We start from the raw sequence: 22,485 nt of genomic DNA on the forward strand, positions 1-22,485 counted from the left end.
CTGAGTTACCCCAGAATCCTTGTGAGTAGCCCTGTTGGCAACCCACAAGTCAGCAGCCTTAGCTAGCCTCCTAGGATCTAATTCCTGTGAATCAGCCAAGTGCTGTCTGAGCTCAGGAGAGCAGGCATCATAAATTGACTCCATCATTACAAGATTTCTTATTCCTTCATAAGTGTTCACCTTGTAACCCTTAATCCATCCCTCTAAGTTTTTCAACCCTTCACACACCCAGGTAGCCCAAGGGGTACCATCATGCTTTTTGAGGCTCCTAAACCTCTTAAGATACTGGGAAGGGGTCTTCCCAAACCTAGCTATTAAAGCTAGTTTCACACATTCATACTCTTTCCTATCCTCCTCCCCCAACTCCATTACCACATCAGTTGCAACAGGGGGAAGCCTAGAGAACAACCAGGTGAGTAACTCATTACCTGTGTTGTTCTGGAGCCCATGATTATACTCAAACATAGACAACCAATCCAACACATCCAACTTAGGCTCATACATACCAATCAATTCCTTAGGCATCCGGGGTCTTTTAGGAATGGAACTTCTAGAGGAGCCAGAGAGAGAAGCATTCTCAACAGACAATTTCTTCATTTCTAGCTCATACTTGAGCTCCATTTCCCTTAGCCTTAGTTCTTTGTCAGTTTGAGCATTAAGTTTCTTGTACTCTAATTCAAGTTTCATTTTCTCTAGTTCAAAGTATTGAGGGCTAAATGTGGGACCTGGCAAAGGTCCAGTAGGTACAGCTGGTAGAGCAGACAGAGGCCTAGAGGGACTATCTACAACAGTTTCATCCTCCTCTTCTGGTTCTGACCCAAGATCATCAATACTTTGTGCCATATCAAGATCATTGCTGCTTTCTACATTTGCTGGAGTGATAGGTTCCTCTGGACCATCCTCCAGACTTTGGTTTTCTAACAACCTTTCTATTAGCTCTATTTTCTTTCCTTTAGTCATGAGATTCTTATGCTTACAGAGAAGTCTTAGACAATCAGCAGTTTTTGTAGCAAGGGACTCTTGACTATAACTTTCCATAGTAGACAGGTTAAAAATGACTTTTTCTTTCTTGTGCTTAAGCTTTGTGGTTAGTTGCACTAAGGTATCTCAAAAGTACTCTAAAGTGTATACTCAATACAGATCCCACCGCTGTACACCAGTGTTAGGCAGAAACCTGTGCAGTTCCCTCTGGGACCACTGCAAAAGATTTAAGACTACAGGTGTTGGCAGTAAACCCACTTGGTAGCAGTCCGCACCGCACAGATTCACTGTGGTAGCTGTGGCTGAGCAGTCAGACTCCCCTCAAGAAGAGTTAGGCAGTATACAGAGGATACATAATAGGTACAGAGGCACAGTAGCACAAGCAAACACTGACCAGAGCTAGGTGTAAAAGTATAAACTTATTTATTAAAGGTACACTCATAAATTACACTAGCACATTAGAAAAGGTAAGAAAGTCAAACACAGTTACTATTACTCATATGTACATCCCTAATCGTTGGTTGGACAATTCTAAGTTAACACCACTTATTTCCAACCAGAGGTGAGCGCTTAACGTTAGATGGTACTCCAACAAGTATTACCAAAAGGGAGGGAAAAGGCAGAAATAAAGAGAGCAGTAAGGTAAAACACTTTTCACATAAGGTTAGCAAAGACAGTCAATGGTGGAACAAGGAGAATTAGTTCGGGGCCCGCTTTAGAGGGAGCCAGGCGAAAAAGTGCCCAAGATCACACAATGTCACAAGTCTTTGCAGGTGAGTAAAAAAGGTTTTACTACGGTTCTGAAAAGTTTAGTTAGGGTCTCCCAGGCCTACCCAGGTTCGAGAGCCGAGGGCTAAATCTACCCCGTACAATCGGTGGCAAGGGAGGCCAGGCGGAACACAGTACCTTTAAAAGTGGAAAGATTCCTCCAGCGGTGGTAGTCATTCCGGGTAGTGGGTGCAAGTCGCGGCGTCGTCCCGAGGAAGAGGTGATCTCGACGTGGAGGAAAGCTGCAGGTCGTTGCACTACCAGGGATGAGGCCAGCCGTGGAGTTTTCCGGTCACAAAGGATTTTTACCCCTCTTTCGCGGTTGAGGTAAAAAGTGGTATCCCGGTTGCCGGGGTGCTTGGCACAGGCAAGGCGGCCATGAGATGCTTCGGGACGGCGAAAAGAAGGCAGCAACTGGTTGTCCCCACCAGTTAAGGGAAGAAGACTCTCCGGCGGGAGATCTCCTCTGTCGTCGGGAAAAGTGGTGAGACGGTTCTGCAGGGCTTCACCGGTGGTGTCGTCTTGGCAGGTCGGCTCGGCTTCTCCCTCTTCGGCTTCTTAGGTCCTGTGGCGACTTCTGAAGAACCAGTCCCAAAAACCCTGCTTTTATGCAGCAAACCCCCATTCATACAGCCTAGCTGTCACTCAAACATGCTAAGTGGTGAGCGGGGTGGCTCACCACTTGGGCCAATCACACTAGAGTGCGACATGAGTTGGCAAGGCAACTCAGTCCAGGGTGCCTAAACCCCCTCCCACACCCCCTGTGGTACCCAGACAGAATGGCACCACTTTGGAGGGCTTCTGTGCAGAAGCCCGCCAAAAGTGGAACAAAGGCTCGACTCGGGTTCAGGGTTACTGAAGTGAACCTAGACGCCATTTTGGCGGCGAGTTCTGGCAAAAGATCCCAACCGGTGAATTTATATTAATTAAATAAACCGGCGGTATCTTTAACATTGCACCAAAAAGTGGTGCATCAAAAACAATGGGAAATCCCATTGGGAAATATTCCGGTGGAATATTTCCGTGGTATCCACTGCCACCAGCCAGAACTCGGCGAGGGGGGACGGGACAGTTCCCCCTCGACAACAGACCGAGGGGCAATCTAATTGCCCCTACCAGTACTTCCACAGTAAGATGGTTTGTACTGGTTAAGTTCCTAAGTTAAGACTAGTAAAGTCAATGGTAACTTTACAGACCCAGGGAGACAGTAGTCAGTCCCAGGGTGTGGAGTCTATGTTTGGGGGTCTCTAGGACACCCCTGTGCTACTGCACTGAGGGTGCTGTGTAACACACATTCAAAAACCAATGATGGCCTATGGGGAAAATTACCCCCTAGCCCATAAGCACATAGCAAGTCACAGAAAACACTCTCAAGTCATGTCCAAGAGTGAGGGTAAAAGAGTCTCACTCTTGGCAGGAGAAAAAAATAAACCCCAGAAAATCCAGCAAAGCTGCTAGGGGACTCACTAGGTTAGGAAATTCAGCCTAAACAGAGAATTCTTCCTAACACAAGTGGAATTGAAGAGTTTCACTTCCATAATAATAGGCACAGTGAGGCAATTTTAATGGAACTTCCTCGTTCATGAGAAATTAATAGCTCAGCAATTCCTGCCACTCCTATGGCCAGTTCCCCTAAACGCAACCTATTTAATGCCATGCATGACGGTATAAGTTGCACTTCTAACCATCCTGATTGCCATCATCCCACAAGTACCGAGCAACTACACCATAGTACTCATGAACCGTATCCTAATTCCTTGATGGAAAATTCAATTCTATCTCGTTATTTAAATAATCCTGATAACTATTAATTTCCTGTACCGCATTCTGAACCTCTTGGATAAAGGACATGAAATCACGCATTATGAAATCGGGGATATAAAATCTTATATTTCTGATATCTTGGCAAAATTGAATAAGTTGAAAGGCTTTGTGTGTCTGCACAGGAAACAATCATGGCCATCAACTCCTCTAAATAAACTCGCTCAAAAAACGAGTTATTGATCTCATCCTCCTCAAACGATAGGCGCAAGTGTTTGTGCCAGATCAACACAAACTAGTAACTGCAAGGCCATGGTTAGTTCCTCAAACATGTCATATGCTCAGGCTGTCAGCAACTCTTCATGTATTCATAAAGGCATCGATTGTGCTGACACATGGGATATAGAGTTGACATCCGCAAATTCAAATTTCTGATCTGAGTTTCAATATTAGCAATTTTTACTGAATTATCGCTTAAATAGTCCAAGTCACTCTAACTTTGGCCTGTGGAAGGACACAACAATTACAGAGTTAATCTCCACGTGTGAGCATCCTGATAGTCCCTCCACCCTTAGCAATTTAATTGAATAAGCGGATAATAGGATTCTAATGGGCGAAGTAGTTACTGATGTGTTAACTGATTCTGTGGAAATGAGTACTTCTAATCACTACTTGTCACGCAGAGCCAAATGTCTCGGAAATAGAGCAATTAAGAGAAGGATCAATAGAAAGACTCAAAAATATGTGCTAGCTAAAAAAGCAAAAACCTAAATACTCCCAAACTCAAAGGGCATAACTCCAACATTAAAAGCCTATGTAATTTGTCGAATGGAGATGCCGTGCTGGATTTAAACCAGCTTAATGAATAGAGTATAGAAGCGCTTCAATTGAAAGAAGTGGTGCCTGCGATGCTTGGTAACTCGGACATGACTCCCAAAAGACAGAGAAAAAAATATGTTAATTGAATCAGTCTCTGTTGCAGATGTGTAGTTAAATGCGCCAATGTTACCTAAAAGCATAGATTCTATGAAGCCCTCTCTACTTCTAATGTCGGGTCTCACTGGCCCCAAGCAAACACAACTTTCCACCTTTTTTCCTGTCATTAAGAACAAAGAGCTGTGTGCGGTACCAATATCTGTTGTTGTATCTAATAATAACAATCCGATATCTCCAAAAACTACAGGGATGATACCAACTGTGACACCAATATCTGTGGTTTTATCTAATAACAATTCGATATTGTCAAAAACAACAGGGATGACATCCACTGTTGATCAATCGACAATTCTTCCTGTAAATAATAAAACACAAGATTCTATAGTTGGGAATGAGTTTAAATCTTTGCACTCTAGTAACACCAACTGTAGTGTTAATGTTGAGCTTTCAGTTGAGGCTCCTGTGACCAACTTCACCTGTGAAACATCAAATATAATTGGTTGGATAAGTGATTCCAAAATCAATGGCAGGCGCAGAATTAATCACTCTTATATTCTACATGCATTTAATCATATCCATTCGCTTAGAATAGTGAATTCTGAGGATATTGATTGGGTTACGTTGAGCCTCGTAAATAATAACCGAATGATATGCCAATTTCATTAGGCTATTATCACAAAATTGGTATGGGAATATCGATCTGATCTCATCCAATATTTATTGAGACTCATGAATCCTGTAAGTGGGATGATCCAAGATTCTCTAACGACCAATTAAATTTCGAAGGTCCCTCTCTTTCATCTGTTATAAAGGATTGGTGGTGGCTTGAACCCTTAGTGAAAAGTCTTTCACCAGCTAAAAGTAGAGTTGCCTCATGGAATTCATGTGGGTATAACAATCTCATTTCATAGGCTAATTCGACTTCTATCGGTAGCAATTTGTCTATAGTGCTCTTTCAAGAAACTATGAAATTACAAAGGTTTCACACAAATGGCTACTCCACTTACTCCGTTCCAGCCAACATTGGGGTCTCTGGCAGACCCTTACGGGGTCTAGCTATTCTTGTGAATAATAATATGAAGGCATCAACTAGGATGGTGAAGGCCCTGGAAGAAGTTTTGGCTAGTGACTTAACGTTCCGAGGTGAAAACACTGTGTCCTATTTAATACTTTGCATTTACTGGAACCCAGCTAGGAGATCGCTTGAACATCTGTGCAAAATCATTTTGAAGGTAAAATAAAATAGCTTCAAAACCAGATAGCTGTCTACGGATCTCTCACCCTGATTTCTAGCATTTTGCATATAGGTACCCTCCTGGGCATATCAGGACTCTGCCAGGCGCCCTTTATATAATCCCATTGTGTCAGTGTCATACTTGTGATACCATGCCTCCCCTACAGCACCCTGGTGGCAAAAAAGATTCCAAAGAGCATCTGTGCTGTGTGAATACAATATCATAGATGAGGAATCCATGGGAAGAACATCCATCAGAAAGAACATTACAGAGAGGTAAATAATTTGTTATTCCTGTACCAAACCCATGATGTCCTGCCCCAGGTCTTGACATGAAAATCATAGGCACACTTAGCAAGCTCTTTGATCTTGTTATAGAGCAGGCCGACAGGTATTCAAACTGTTTCTTTATAGTTCGCTGCTGTACTATAGTGTGTGCTACAATTACAGCTTTTTACTGGATTTTCTCAGTCTTGTCTCTCTTTCAAGCAATGTCACAGAAAACTGCTACTTCTGCTTGCAGGGGTCTTTAATATGTGGCTTAACTAAGAGTACAGAATATACTGCAATGGGTGCATGAGGCTTTGCCACATTCGTTATAACACCATATTTGTTGCATTTTATTGTTTTATTGCATACAGCTCAAAGGAATCACCTGGACTTCTTGGAATCGCAGAAAACAACATTTAATCGGCACAAGAAACGCCTTTCAGTTGTACGAGAATTGAAAGAGCGGCAACGGCAAGGGCTTCTAGGTACCACTTCCTTTTCTTTTCTGCTTGACAAACCTAGTATTTTGAAATAGACAATCCCTTGAAAACAGCAAGTGAGCAGCCCTAATTGCTATTGGGGTTACTTTGGAATACAAGGAGAATAAACAAACAAATAGCAACTCATTCTGGGCATAAAGGATATTAGGCCGTTTGGTAGGTAGGACCAATGATAATGTAACTGGGCAAATCATCTCTTTTTGATGTATAGTGAAACAATCACATAATTCCTTATCAGAACTCCGATTGAAAGCCAACAGTTCACAAAAACAAGTTATGAATGTTATATTTTCGTGATAGTGTAGTTTGATTTTATCTGGATTAAGTATTTAGTACGTTTTCTTTTTTGATAGGATTGGATGCTTTTATTTTGCAAATGCTTTATTGTAGTCGTTTTTTTAATGTGTTTCTTTATGATTATTTTCATTTTGTTATATTTTGTACAGTGCCCGAGACCCAAAAAGGAAGGGTTTGTGCTTTATTAAAACGATCAAAGGTTTATGGCTGGGTAGTCTAGATGCATATCCCTCCGGTTTCATAGTGGATTGGCATGCATAAGACAAATGACTTTTACAAAATTACAGCAAATTTTTAAGGGTTGACATATCGATTTTTTAAGACTAGGCAAAATAGCAGCTAAATAGAGCGGTCTGGATGGATGTCCTCTGAGTTTTCCAGATTGTGATTTTAGCTCTAAGTTCACACAATACCCTCATTACAATACCCTCATGGTACTGTGCCCATTTACTTCTTTAGTGGTTGTTTTAGCAATATTGCATGACAAGTGACCCGGGCATGTATACATTAATGCTGTTTGTAAAAAAAAATCTCTACTGGTCTTCCTCTGTAGTAAAGATCTCAAATTATTGTTTGTAGATGAAGAGGTACATGAGGGTCCAGAGACTGACCTCATCTCGGAAAGCGGCAGCAGTATCATGACAGCGAGCAGCAAATATACACACAGCAACTCCAGAATTTCATCGTATGTGCCTTTAACCTTTATTTATTTTATTTATTTCATAATATGCTTATTGTTTTTATATGCAAAGCTATCACAAGCTATAACATATACACATATTTGGTACAATACAACTTTATCCCAGCTAATGCAGCTGAAAAGCATGCAGAATCTTTGTTTTGGTATTTTCCAGTTTGGATGAGTGTTGAGCCTTCACAAGGTCAGGTTGGTGCATAACTGTACCTTACCAGTCAGGTTATATTTGCACTTAACATGTACATAAAATGTGGCTGCAACAGAGGCAGTTTCTATTTAGATAATACATTGACCCATTTTAGCTATAAATAAAAAAAAGATACATCTAAATTATAATTATATTACACGTATATGTAAATCAAATAAACCGACCATTCACACCTTTCATGAAATTATCGGTGCAGGTATACTAGGTATTTAACTAGTGACCTATGAACTAAATTAGTAAAAGTTACACAAACACAACACACAAGAATATTTTGATAAAACTGTTTATATTCAAAAAAGAAGAAAAGGGAAAAGAAATCACAAAATGACAGTTCTCCACAATAGTGCCAAATCGTAAAATCCTGAGCCTGGCTGTAGCTGACGATCTGATATTATTGCAGTGCCCTTCATCAACCTCCAACCTTGCTCAACCACTTTTCCCAGGCACACAGAATTAATCTCGCCAACCCCAGGCTTCTGGGCCTGCACAATCCATAACTATGAGGGAACATGCGGCATACAGATTTGTATGTTCACCATGTACCCGAACTGTCCCAAACACGTGTCCCCATTGACCCCCATGTATGTATGTACACAAGACTACTGTGTCCTCTCATAGGCGTTTCTCCATTGCAAATCTCCTTTCTTTCGTGCACATATGAAGCTCCTCACTGCTCAACTTTAGGTGGTACGAGACACACCACACACCGACATTATGTATATATTCCACCAGCAGATTTGACATCATCTTGCTGCGTGTGTTCGGATCTTAAATGTATCAACTTAAACACAAAGTAACGCTTATCCTTGTTAGGCAGAATCCTGTGCAGTTCCCTTGGGGAACACTGCAAAAAGATTAAGACTACAGGAGTAAGCAGTAAACCCGATTGGTAGCAGTCTGTACCACCCAGATTTACCTGGTAGCTGTGGCTGAGCAGTCAGACTTCCCTCAAGAAGAGTTGGGTAGTATATAGAGTATACACAATAGGGCCAAAATTACAGTAGAGCAAACACACTGACCAGAGCTTTGTATGAAAAGTATATAATTATTTATTTAAAACACACTTTAGGCAACACACTAGCACTCTAAATCAAAAGCAAGTTACAACACAGTCAGGTAAAGTATAAACACCTCCCTTGATAACTATTAGACAAGTCAGAGTTAAAACACCACTATTTGTTAAAACAGATGTGAGCGCGTAACCTAGATGGCACTCCAATAGTTAAGTTAAAGGGAGATAAAAAGGCAGGGCATAAAAATAAAACAGTTCCCAACATTTTTAGAAGTTCAAAGCAAGGGAGTAAAGGCAGTATACACTGCAGAGCCAAAGTTCGTAGGACAGGCCCACTTTAAATGGAGCAAAGCAAAATATGCCCAAGATCACACAGTTAAAAATGCACTGAAAGTCTTTGCAGAATGTTCAAAAGAGGTTGGGGTAATTCAAGAAGTAAAGTTGAAGGTCTGGGGCCAACCCAGTTGGAAAGCCAAGGATTTAAGGGTCACCTTTAGCAATCCGTGGGAAGGGAGGCCAGGCAGAACACAGTACCTTAAAGAGAGAGGAAGGTTCAGCGATGGCAGTTGTTCCTGGCCGTGATTGCAGTTTGTTGTTTCAACCAGGGCAAGAGAGGATCTCCTCGAGGAGGAAACTTAGGGTCGAGGCACTGCACAGGGATGAAACCAGCCGCGAAGTTCGTCGGTTAAAAGGTGCGTTCCTTTTATTCGCGGTCAAAGTGGTGAAGCTTGGTTATCCGGCCGTCGGGGTGCTTGGCACGGGGGATTCGACCAAGAGACGTCTTTGGAAGGTGAAAGGGGCGAACTGGTTGATCCCACCAGCTCAAAGGAAGAAGACTCGTCCAGCAGAAGATCTTCTCTTGTCGTTGGGAAAGTGGTGCGTTTGTTGCAGCAGGGCTCCACCGGTGCTGTCGTCGTTGCAGATGGCTCAGCATCATTCCTCTTCGGATTCTTAGGTCCTGTGGCGACTTCTGAAGTACCAGTCCCAAAAGCCCTGCTTTTATGCAGAAAAACCCCCATTCAACAGCCTAGCTGTCACTCAAACATGCTAAGTGGTGAGCCGGGCGGCTCACCCATGGGCCAATCAATGCGACTTGAGTTGCTTAGGCAACGCAGTCCAGGGTGCCAATTCCCCCACCCACACATCCTGTGGAACCCAGACAGAGTGGCATGAGTTGGAGGGCTTCTGTGGAGAAGCCCGCCAAAAAGTGGAACAAAGGGCCTGACCTTGGTTGGAGTTACAGAGACAGATACAAACGCCATTTTAGAAAAGAGTTCTGGCAAAAAGACCCAACCGTTGATTTAATAAATAAATAAACCGGCTGTAGCTTTAACATTGCATCAAAAAGTGGTGCGTTTAAAATCAATGGGAAAATCCCATAGGAAATATTCCGGTGGAATATTTTGTGTGGTAACCACTGCTACCAGCCAGAAACCCGACAAGGGGGGACTGGACAGTGCCCCCTTGGAAACAGACCCTGGGGCAATCAAATTAACCCCTTCCAATACTTCCACAATATGATGGTTTGTACTGGTTCTGTTCACAATTTTGGACTAGTAAAGTCAATGGTGACTTTACATGCCCTGGGAGACAGTAGTCAGTCCCAGGGTATGGAGTCTATGTTTGGGGGTCACTATGACACCTCTGTGTTACTGCACTGAGGGTGCTGTGTAACACATACACAAAAAAACAGATGATGCCCTATGGAGTAAAAGACCCCATAGTCCATAAGCACACAAAAAGTCAGAGACATACCTCGAATCATGCCAAAGAGTGGGAGGAAAAGAGTCTCACGCTTAGCAGGAGAAAAAAACAAACCCCAAAAATCCAGCAAAGCTGCTGGGGGACTCGCTAGGTTTGGGAAATTAGCCTTATAAGAGAATTCTCCCTAACAATTCTTCCTTATTAACTACACTAGATACATGCTAAATCACATCATTGCGTCACCATTACTGCCCCCACACCCAATTTCCAATGAGCGTGCAGCGCAAACCCCTCTTTCTCATTGGGACCTTCATCGACCACCCCAACATGACCCAAGTGTGCAGAACTGGCTCCCTATCACCAGGTACTGCGCCAAAGAAGAATAGCCTGGATAATTCCCAAGCTGTAATGGATCCCTGACCCTGGTGTGAAGACGTGGTTCCCTCTCAGTGTCAGACCTACAGAGAAAACACACAATTTTACCCTGCCCAAGGAAACCGAATGGAAGTTGAACCTCCACCCTGAGTTGGCACGGGTGTCTGGTTTCAGGAAATAAAGGTCACCACGTGGCAGCCAGTGGGGAGGGGGGGCTAGGGAGAAGTTGTGGATAGTTAGGGGGAATGAGGGAAACCGCAAAAAGGTTTAGGAAACATGAATGGATAGGGGAAATAGGGAAGACACATAACATATGAATTCACAGTAGTTCATGAGTATCCTGTCGATTAAGGAAGGGCATTCAGGTTTTATGGCCAGTAGACAAGAGCCCCAGTACTAACACCCCTGACCTCCTGTCTCAACGTGTTCCTATAATCATGACCCAGTTAGTAGCAGATGGTTGCCAGACAATGCACAAGCACAGATAAGCACATAGAATGATGTCTGTAAGGCCTGAGAAGCAAGCAACATTATGCATTTAGACAAACAACAATAAGCGTGGCATGAGTAGCATAGCGAATGAAGTAGCAGTGCCCCACTGAATGGAGCTCTTGTCCGATATGACTTCCCCACTTGCTCTTGGGAGGAGCCGTGTCCCTCAATTCATGTCATGACTGCTGGCATGAGTTTTTGTCTTTCCCCCACAGTTGTTCCTTGCCTGCCTTAAAAATGCAATGGTGTACTTATCCTTCGCCTGGGGGACCCGTCTGTGCTGCCCCAGTCGCAGTAGAGCCAGCGAATATGCTGCAGCAGTATGGACCAGCCCCCGACTCCCAGTGCCTCTGCTGGGAGCAAATGTGGTGTAGTTCAGCTTCCCACTTCTCAATGAGCTGACCAGCACGCCGCCTGCCTGAAATGCCTTTCTCTGTCTCTCTGCTGCTGCTCACCACATACGCTTGCCCACAATTTGGCATCCACACCTGCCCGCACCTCGGCCCATGCCTGGGTAATTCCATAATCACTAGCAAGGAGCACCGGCCGGGGCAGGACTAAATAGGCCGTCAAGGCAGTCCTGCATCATGCAGCTAAAATAGGATGCTACTGAGCCTATCGGGAAGTGTAGTTTTCCCATCCAACTTCAGTTTCCCACTGCCTGACACCGCAGAACCTTTGAGCCCTGACATCATGACTCCTGCCACAATGCCACACACAAGCACCCTAATTCCCAGTCTTCAAAACTAGCTGTTGCGATGAAGAACAGTTGCCTAGATGCACTTTCCAGGCCATAGTGTGCTTGACCCCTCATTGCAGACCTGGTTCCCTTTCACCCACTTCTGTGACGAAGAAGAATAGCCTGGCTAATTCCCAAGCTGTAGCGGGCCCCTGACCCTGCAGTGCAGACCTTGTTCCCTCTCACCAGGTACTGCGATGAAGAAAAGTTACCTGGATGCACTTTCAAAGCTGCAATGGGTCCTTGACCTGGGTCCCTTTCACCAAGTACTGTGACGAGGATGAGTTGCCTGGATGCACTTTCTAAGCTGTAGTAGGTCAAACAGACTGGGTTCACTAACCTGCAATTTACTGTGTGGAGTTTCCACTACCTTCCAATTGGGTGAGAGTCTCAGACCCACAATTCCGGCTTTAGTTTTCCCTTCTGTGGACTTGGTTTTCTCTACTGCCATGTATGTCCTTACTTTCCTCCCAGTGCGTTAAGTTCCCAGACCCTCTTTCCCAGCCTTGCGACCACCCACTTGAGCTTTCAGAGCCTTTTTGGCTACCCGCGTACCTTGAGGTATGGCTTGCGTGAGTGCTGGCTCCCTTGAGGCTACTGGGCTCGTTTGCGGCACTCTGGTAACTTTCCAGAGCTTCCTTTTCTCTGCAGCGGCTCCACATTAGTCATCCTTCCAGGGATAGTGTGCTTTCACACCGTCGCAGTCCCCAGATTTCTGGGGCGTCTCGAGCCTTAGTTCACTTGCGGGCCCTGTGGGCCTTACATCCTGGACCGGCCCCTTTCCCACTTTTCTTCCTCTCGGCATCCCGGTCAGCACCTGTCTGCACGTCAGGTTTGTTCTTGCTTTCGCAGTTCCTCCTTAGTCGTCCTTTTGGTTTTTATCTTGCTCAATCCAAACACTGTCCGTGAACCACTAAACTGGTGAAAGTGGTTCCAATGATTACTCTGTATTGCTCCGCATTCCCTCCTCGTCTCAGTACTAAGTGAGTGTTAATGTGGTAACTCACTAAGACTCCTCCTTGTCTGAGTACTCTCCATTTGGACTGCTTTAGAAAAGTACATAGAGTATGAGGGTAGGCTTGCAAAGGAATGAGGTGAAGGAAAGTGGGGTAACTATGGAAAGGGGTACCAGGGTCATGTGCTTGGTGGGGGTACCGCATTCTTCCAATGTGGTCGTCACTGGTCGTAAAGGGGGTTTCCCCTCTCATAAGATCCACCGGTTCAGTACCACTCCAAGGGGGAATATCAGGTAGAAACCTCACTACCTTGGCCTGTGGGAACGGGCTCCCCCTTCAGAAGCAGTGACGACATTTGAGGATTCTTCAAATTCCATATAGCTTTCTTTATCAAACTATTATCAGTCAAACAAACTTTTATTTGGTGTTTGCCTGTTTTATTGGACATTGTTTGAATAACTTGAAGGTCAAGTGTAAACATTAATTTAACAGATTTCATCAAGTTAATAAAATATCAATTCATGAGGTTGCCGATAAAATCTGATGTTACAATACAAAAACAACAAATTCATACATGTCAAAGAGAATACAAAACTGAATAATAGTTAGGGAGCATCAATAATCGCAGCCCTGATTGTTGGCTTTTCATTTCATTTGATAGTTAACCCCCTCTTTAGTGCCCTGGATCGCTGTAGCCAAGCCCTATGGATAAACAGAGCTGTTCCAAAGACCACATATGAATCTTGGCATTGCCTTAGAAATCTCATGGCAATGCCTACCTGCCGTATGTCCACATTGTTTAAGATTGGTTTAATATACATACTTCTCATCCCTTTGGTTTTTTGGCAAAACAATAAAAAGTGGGTGACATTTTCCTCAGCAAAACCACACATTGGGCAGAGGTCACTCATTACCCCCTGCCACCTAGCAATGAGAGTTGTTGTTGGTAAGATACCTAGTCCAAAGCGTACATACAATGACTTCCCAAAAGGCAGAAATAAATCATCTACGTATCTCTTGAACCCTAGGTCCACCACAATGTCTAGATAAGATGCACCCAAGTGAAGCTTGCGTGCATCTACCACGAATTGGTCTTGTGAAAGTGTGAAAGCTCTAGACTTCAATGAGTGTATATCCCGCAACTGTATTGACTCAGGGTTATTCCACAATTCAAATGAATTAATTTGGGACAAATATTTCTTTATATGGAGAGGCCAATGTAAACTTTTCCCCCCATTAAGACCCATAACATGTCTCAGCGCGTTTTTGTGTGTTTGTCAAGTCTCTCCTGCTTCCAGATCCTGTCCCAAAACCACAGAAGTTTGAATGAGATTTTGGTCGTGGTCTGGGAGTTATCTAATTCCATATGAGTTAGGGCTGAGGCTGCTGACATGGGAAGCAGCAACAACTTTTTTATGAACTTATTCTCACAGACTGATAACTTAGAGATGTTTGCATGCCCCCACAGCTCTGCATTATAAATTGCTGCAGCAATGGCTTGTTTATGGTATAACTGAAGCGCCAGCGATATTGCACCTCTGCCATGGTATGCATTAAAGGACTGTATGCCCCCACAGTATTTTGATAATGTTGCTGCTTTAGCTACCTGCGGAACCCAGCTACTGAAGTCCTTATATCGCACTACTAAATAATCGAATTGGGAGACCTGCTCCAACATGGGGTTGTCTACTGATAGTTTTATCTGTCTAGGTTTCGCATGTGTTGGTCTAAAGACCATAGCTTTACATTTAGCAAGATATAAGACTAGTTGTAGGTCTGAGCATTTGGCAGCAAATAACTTCAAAGCATGTCTTAATCCCTGGCGAGAAGTAGCCAACAGACCAGCATCATTCATTTGTTATTATTTTTTACAGTGTTCCAGTAGCGTGCTTACTTAATGATACAATAACACAATAACACCCTCCCTCCCCCTTCCGCAACTATCCAGACCATAACATTCTACACCACAAGTTTCATCTCTGTGATTATTGTGAGTCATTTGTGTCGTCGCCAGAGGAGCCATCTTCCCTGGGACTGAACAATGTAACTATTAGTGCCACCCATTGAAATAGGTCATCCGAGGTGTCCTGTCTTTGTTGACTCTGAGCTGTCTCCCAAGCAGCCGTTTCGGCATTCGTCCATTTGCTAAGGTCTTCCCACCATGTTGACAAGTACGGGGCCTGAGGGCGCGTCCAATTCATGGCAATACGTCTCTTTAAAAAACCTAATGTATATACTGGCAGTCTGTTTAGTGGTCTATTCTTCTTGCTTCTGGGATATCTTCCGAGGATGCATGCTTTTGGCGTGTGTACCTCCAGGGTGACGTTCGCCTCGGCCGCCCTGGCTTTGACTTGTGCCGAGAAGGACTGTATGGTGGGGCATCCCCAAAACATGTGTGTCATCCCTGCTTGAGGTTCTTTGCATTTGGGGCATCCCGTATTCACGGCTCCTCTAAATCTGGAGTTGATGTCTGGTGTAAGGTACGCTCTGTTCGTGATGTAAAATAGAATGAGCTGGAACCTAGCGTTCCTAGATACCTTCTTGTGGTATTTCATTATTTCATTATGCCCTCCCACTCTTTGTCTTCGAACTGCGAGCCAAATTCCTGTTCCCACTTTTCCCTACACTTAAGGCTTTGATGGGTGGTGCTGTCGAGCAGTGTTTCATATATTCTGAAGGTCTCGTGGCCTCGCTCCGCTGCCCCCAGCAGGCCCTCAATGCTTTTGTGTCCGGTATCCAAGTTCTCCATTGTGGGCCAGCGGGCTGCTAGTCTCTTCGCCACTGCGTTGTGCAGTAAGAACTGTCCCGTGGGGATCCCAGAGGCTTCGTGTAGCTCAGTAAAATTTAAGATTCCCTGGTCATCCACCAGGTCACCTAGGGTGGCGACGCCACTAGTTTCCCATATGCCTCTTATTATCTTGTGGCTTCCCGGCCTGTTTGTCATAATGCCAGCTATCGGGATCTGTGGGGAGTAGGGATCCGGTAGTTTTGCGGCCTTGCAGGCTCTTTTCCACATCTGGATACCTAAGAGGATCAAGTACGAGTGTGGGTGTTTAGTTCCCGGCTCAGTCCATAGCAGGTCGCTTAGTAGAAATTGAGTGACTCCAGACTGCAGCAGGCGAGTGTCTGTTGAGGCCTCGTTGGCTATCCATTGTATCACATGCTTCAACTGTCCGGCTAGGTAATACAGTTCGAAATTGGGAACCTTGAGGCCTCCTCTTTCATAGGGTCTCTGCATTGTGTCCAGGGCGACTCTTCGCCTTCCATCTTGCCACAGAAATGACCTGCACAGCTTGTGTAATTCATTGAAGAATCGTTGTGGTATGTTATATGGTACGTTAGTGAAGAAGTAAAGAAGTCTGGGTAACGCCACCATTTTTAGTAGTCCCACTGTGCCCGCCACTGAGAGCGGCAGCTTGCTCCAGAACTTCATTGATTTTCCCAGCCCTTCCTTTGCCCTAACTGTATTGAGAGCATGCTCTGTCTTGGGGTCTCTGTGCACCCTAATGCCCAGGTACTTAAAGGAGGAGGGTTCTCATTTTAGGGCTAATGTTGGGAGAGCTTCGGCCTCTTTCTCGCTCAAGGCGGCTAGGGGGAACAGGCAGGATTTGTTCCAATTAATCTGGATCCCCGTATATCTGTGGAATCTGTCTAAAGTTTCTAATATGAAGGGCAATATGTGTACAGGGTTTGTTAGATAGAGGAGCATGTCGTCAGCATACATAGAGATCAGGTGATTCTCCCCGTCTATCACTATACCCCCGTCTCCGTATTCTTGTCTAAGGTATGCTGCCACTGGTTCTATAACCATAATGTACAGCATGGGTGATAGGGGGCATCCTTGCCTAGTTCCTCGGGTTAGCCTCCATTTGTCTGAGAAAGTGTTGTTGGTGCGTACTCTGGCCTCGGGGTTGGTGTAGATGAGTGTGACCCACTTAATGTAGCTATGCCCTATACCCATCTTGGACATGGTAGCCAGGAGCCATTTCCAGCATACCAATTCGAACACTTTGGAGACGTCCAGGGACGCCACTGCGCATTCCGTCTATCTTCATTACTGTAAATGACATGGTGCAGTCTAAGTAGGTTTTTGGTGATGGTTCTGCCGGGCACATATGCCGTTTGGTCTTGGTGGATCAGGTCGGGATGACTTTACGCATCCTCATAGCCAGTATTGCCGTTAGTATCTTACTGTCTGTGTTTAGTAAGGACAAGGGTCTATATGAGCCGCACTCGGTGCTATCTTTGTCAGGTTTTAAGAGTGGTATGATGACTGCATCCCTCATGGTATCAGGAAGTTGGCCTGTATCGTATGCCTCGTTGAACACCTGGGAGAGTAACGGAGCTAGTACGTCCTCGTAAGCCTTGTAGAACTCGCCTGGGAGTCCATTCGGTCCCGGTGCTTTCCCGGAGGGAAGTGTTCTAATAACAACAGCAACCTCCTCAGGGGTTACCGGCCCTTCCAGGGACTCTGCTACGTGTTCCTCAAGGTGTGGTAGTCTAATGATGTCCAGTACATCCTCTATTTCTGTGTCTGTAGGCGGCGGTGTATCAGTGTAGAGGGCCTGGTAATACTCGGCGAATGCATGGTTTATGGCGGCTTGTGAGTGCGTGTCTGTGCCATTGGCATCGCGGATAAGGCAGATGGGTGTTCTGGGGGCTTCTCGCTTGTAAAGCCACACAAGTAGCTTACCCGGTTTATCTCCGAGGGCCTCGCTTCTTTCAGTGTATTTGGCCTAGCTGAGTTTTCCGAGGGCCTCCCAGTGTTGTAGGCAGGCCTGCTTTAGTTCGACTATTTTGCATATGTGGGCTGGGTCTGAGGAGGCTATAGATTCTAGTTGCTTCAGCTCTTCTTCGGTGCTTACTAACTTTGCTGTGATGGATTTTTGGACTCCCCGTGTGGTGGCTATCATTTCCCCTCTGATCACTACTTTGTATGCTTCCCATGCCGTGCCGATGTGCTGGACACTGTCCGTGTTCGTCTGCCAGTAGTTTGTCGTGCATAGTCTAATCTGCTCTCGGAATGCCTTGTCTAACAGTGCTTCGCTTCTGAGTCTCCATGTGGGTATGGGGGGGTCTAGGTGCCATTATTGTCCAAGAGGTAACTATGGGGGAATGATCCGATAGACACATTCGAGGACACACAATACCTGGCCAGAGTGCTAAGTGTTCCTCGCTCACCAATAAACTGTCGATTCTAGTGTGTACTGCGTGTGGAGGTGAGTAAAAGGAATAGGCTCTGCCCTCTGGGTGCTGAGCCCTCCAGAGATCATGCAGGGTGTATTGTTGTAGGAGGGCTTTCAATATTTTAGCGGGAGGGGAGGGACGGGTGTGTTTACTGTCCGATCTGTCCATGCGTGGATCTAGGGTGCAGTTATGATCCCCTCCCCATATTAGCATGCCGTCCCTACTTGGACTGAGCCGGGTGTACAATGAACAGAAAAAGACAGTCACATCGTGTTTGGGGGCATATGTGTTCACTAGGCAGAGTTCTCTGCCTTCAATGGTGCCTCTTAACAGGGCCATTCTACCTTCGTTTTCGATGTTGGTGTATGTCAGGTTGATGGGAATGGAGGGGGCGATCCATATTAGTACTCCACGTGCGTAGTTGGAATACGTGGTGCCTATCGGGGTTCCTCTCCAATTTTTAGCCAATGCTGCTAGCTTTTGTGCGTTCAGATGAGTCTCCTGTAATAAGGCGATTCCTATCTTGTGGCGTTTAAGGAAGGTGTGGACCCTGTGCTGTTTAATGTAGCTATTCAGGCCCCTGACGTTCCAGGACATGACTTTGACTACGTTATTCATGAATGTGGCGTGTGTGTGTGTGGATATATGGGCGGGCTGTGTGGTAGCGTCGCCCTCTCGTCTATCCATATGCGACCCAGTGGCCTGTCCTGGCATGATCCCCTGCTGACTCTAGATCGGTTTAATAGTGTGTGGTGATCCAGATGGTCCTGGATTTCCCCTTTAACTAAATTAATCGGGATTTCAACAGAAGGGTTCCCTTCCCTTTGAACTATAAACTTGGCGTTAACCGCTAACAAAACTGGTCTAGTGGGCTTCCCCCCGTTCTGACTTTCCCGTTTCCGCTCCATTAGACCTACGGTCTCTTGATGCCCTACGGGCGGGTTAGTTACCCAAAGAGATTCGGGGGTGCGGGACAATCCCCTAGGTAGTGTCCGTTGCCGAGCAGTGCACGTTTGGCCAGCTCCGGGACACTCAATGGTGCCACAATCTGCAAATTAAGGTTTCTTCATGTGCTGTCCCAGAAGGTGGTTTCAGTTGGTTTTCCTGGGGGTGCCATTTTCTCGTGTTTTGCGTTGCCTTCCTTCTATGACAGGAATCTGCTCCCTGTCCATCCATTCGTTTACTTCTGTGGGTGATTCAAAGAGGTACGTTCTGTTGTTCCGAATGACCTTTAGTCTGGCCGGGTACAGTAGCATATATCGCAAGCCTGCATCTTTCAGTCTAGCCTTTATGTGGGCGTATTGAGCTCTGCTTCTTTGAACCTGGAGGGTGTAGTCTGGATAGATTGCAATTTTAGCGGAGTCAAATTCTATGCAGCCGCCGGTTCGTGAGTGGGCTAAGATCGTCTCTCTATCTTTATAATGGAGGACTTTGGCAATTATCGGCCTTGGCGGATTCCCTGATGGTGGGCGTTTAGTGAGGGATCGATGTGCCCTTTCAATGGTGAACCGCTGTGATAATTTCCCTGCTCCGACCTCCTCCAGCAGCAGGTTCTCAACAAAGTTCGTGGGGTCGTTTCCTTCTGTTCCCTCCGGCAGTCCAATGATTCTGATGTTATTACGGCGCGCACGCCCTTCCGCCTCGTCCGCCCTGTCTTCAAGGTTCTTCACTTTTTGGGTTAGGGTGTCTACCTCTCTCAAGAGGTGGGTTTTGGCTTCAGTGTTTTCCTTCACCTGAGACTCTAGTGCTTCTGTTCTGCCTGCGATGGAGCGCACGTCTTGTTTTAGCAGATTTAAATCAATGGCCACGGCATCTATTTTGCCCTCCATGGTTTTTTGGAGCGCCAATATGGCTTTGAGTAGTTGCGAGTTGCGGGTTCGGGAGGTCCTTCTCCAGCAGCAGCCGAGGTTGTGGTTGTGGCGTCTGGCTTGGTGACGCCTGTGTCTGCAAAGGTCTTCATTTTTGTCTGCCTGTGCTTGTTTCTGGCGCCTTTTACGGACATCCCTTCGTGTGTTGGCGAGCTTGCGGTGGCTGCCAGTGGTTCTGCAGTTGGGGTCGGATATGTGCACCGTGGCGCGGCTCGCGTGGCTGTTCTGTTGTGGTGAGCTATATATGGGTCGCAGCTCTTTACGTTGCCCCAGAGCGTGTGGCCATGCAGTTCAGTTTGTGTGTGTGTTCCGTGGCACGTTGTGCGTAGTAGCCCTATTTCGGTGGTTTTTACGAGGGCTCCAGTGAGTGGCGTTCCTGGAAAGCCAGGCTCGAGTGCAGTCTGGGCGGGCCCCTGATGTCCGGAGCTCAAATCTTTGTCCCAGAAGCCGCAACCAGCACTGTGGCCGCAAGCTCTATCCGGCGGCTGGGCCTGGTCCCTCCTCGTGGCTTTGTCATGGGCCTTTCCAGCCCGCTTAGCAGGGTGCTACGGGATCGTACAGACGCGCCGGTCTGTTTGTGTGTGTGGGGCTTAGTGAGGGGGCGGGCTGCATTATTTATGTCCCCCCAGGGCCTCTTCCACTCCGTACCTCTTAATATGGTGCCGCTCTCAGGCGCACCCGGTCTCCGGGTCCTGGCCTCCCTGTGTGTGCCTTCGCCGTCGGCGCTGCGGATCTCGCGCAAGGGAGGCACTCGGAGGCGGGTACCAGTGTCACGCCGCCGGTCGCAGTGCAATGTGCCCGTCAAACGGCGGGGTCCGCCGGCCGGCTCCTGTTGTCCGCTGTCCTTTCCTCGATCAGCTGCAGTCGGGGCAAGCCTCCTCGTCCGCTCTGCCCCGCAGCGCTCGGCTCCCTTGTTGTCAGCAAGCAGCCGCCATTTTTGGGCTTGTGCTTTTACCCTTCGTCACAGTGTTTCTCCTCGTTCGGGGCACGCACAGGTCCCAGACTACCGTCGAAGGGTCAGCAGGCGGTTCTGAGTTGGTCCCTGGGTTGCTGTTGTGGTGTCCCACAGTTAAGATGCAGATTGTTGGCAATATGTTGGGCGCATCGGCGGAGCTGAAACGAAGTGCGGCTTTCTCACATGGCGGTTGGCCACGCCCCCCCAGCATCATTCATGTAAAAAAGTGCTGGATATTTATCCACCTCCAATTTTAGGGGATCCTGACACCCACTTAACAAAGTGTCAATGATTACTTGTATGTTTATATTGAACAGAAGTGGGGCCAGGCCGCACCCTTGCCTCAGCCCAACTTCCACCCCAAATTCCTGTGTTAGCTCCTCCCCTCCATATCTGACAGTAGCTGTGTTAGATGAGTATAGCGAGCGGATAATAGCCACCAGCTATTGGTTCAACAAAATCTGCCATAAAGTAGCCCTTGACACTGTGTCAAAAGCTGTTCTCAGGTCAAGAAACATGAACAAAAATGGTACCAGGAGAACAAGAGAGACTGAAGAAGGTGGGCAGACAAATATGAGCTCAAATCGGTATATTCCTTTTATTAAGATTTATCTAAAAAACACATAGACGCATATTAATTTAATTAATTCTAAAAAGCATTTTACTAATCATACATCCATACATACAATCTCTAATGCAATATTTAAATAATATATTGACATGCTAAGAAATTACAGAAGCTGATCATTTCATTAAACCACTTCTTTTCCATTGTGTTGTAAATCATTCACAATGTTATTAATCACAGTTCATTCCTAATATAATATCGACTATTGGTGCCTAAGACTATTGGTGCCTAACAATATCAATCTTCTTTACAAAAAAGCTTCCCAGTTGTTTAATAGTTTCGACTCGACAAGTTATGTGTGTCTTCATCAGGATTGGATGAACAGTAGCAACGTTCTAAAAGTAAACAAACATACAATTAAGACATTGTTAAAAAACATACTGCTGTCAACCTATCAGTAACTCTCTCTCACAAATTGGACCAAACATTGAACACTAGAACAAAAATTGTCTCTAAGTCCAAGTGGGTATTCCCTTGCCCATGATCCCATCAATACTGCTCAATGCAGCCAGCTTAAATGAAACCGACCAAATCAGTCCATTTTCATATACCCATATGCAGTGCCCCCAATTTCATTTAGGGCTCCAGGGTTCAAAAAGGAATACAAACTACTCCCATATTCATACTTAATAGCACATATCCTTTTAAGTGCTAAGTATACCACCTACCGCCCCCACTGTGATCTGCTTCAGAATTCAAATACAGGTAAGAAAACATACCTGCGAACCCCATTAGGTTCGCCTAATAACTTGTATCCCAGTAGCTTCTAATATAAGTCCAGTAAGGCTGGGTTTTCACAAAAAGCGAAATCTGTGACAAGAACACAGGAAACAATAAACCAAACTTATTAGTGCCACACAATGGAGAATGCCTATACTAATCTCTTTATAGGCAACGAAAGTTCTATACCTAAACTG

General features: G+C 45.6%; 1 protein-coding gene across 3 annotated transcripts in view; it reads left to right on the forward strand.

The window, feature by feature from the left end:
- ELP1 (elongator acetyltransferase complex subunit 1) overlaps positions 1 to 22,485 on the forward strand; it is a 2,667,893-nt gene that overhangs the window by 2,398,337 nt on the left and 247,071 nt on the right. For all 3 annotated transcript variants that reach the window (XM_069630608.1, XM_069630606.1, XM_069630607.1), the window contains 2 exons: positions 6,322 to 6,435; positions 7,327 to 7,432. In XM_069630608.1, coding sequence (XP_069486709.1) covers positions 6,322 to 6,435; positions 7,327 to 7,432 — 220 coding nt within the window. The remainder of the gene's footprint in view (positions 1 to 6,321; positions 6,436 to 7,326; positions 7,433 to 22,485) is intronic.

This window comes from Ambystoma mexicanum, chromosome 6q, assembly GCF_040938575.1.
Source record: "Ambystoma mexicanum isolate Mex_15411 chromosome 6q, UKY_AmexF1_1, whole genome shotgun sequence".
NCBI classification, from domain to species: domain Eukaryota; kingdom Metazoa; phylum Chordata; class Amphibia; order Caudata; family Ambystomatidae; genus Ambystoma; species Ambystoma mexicanum.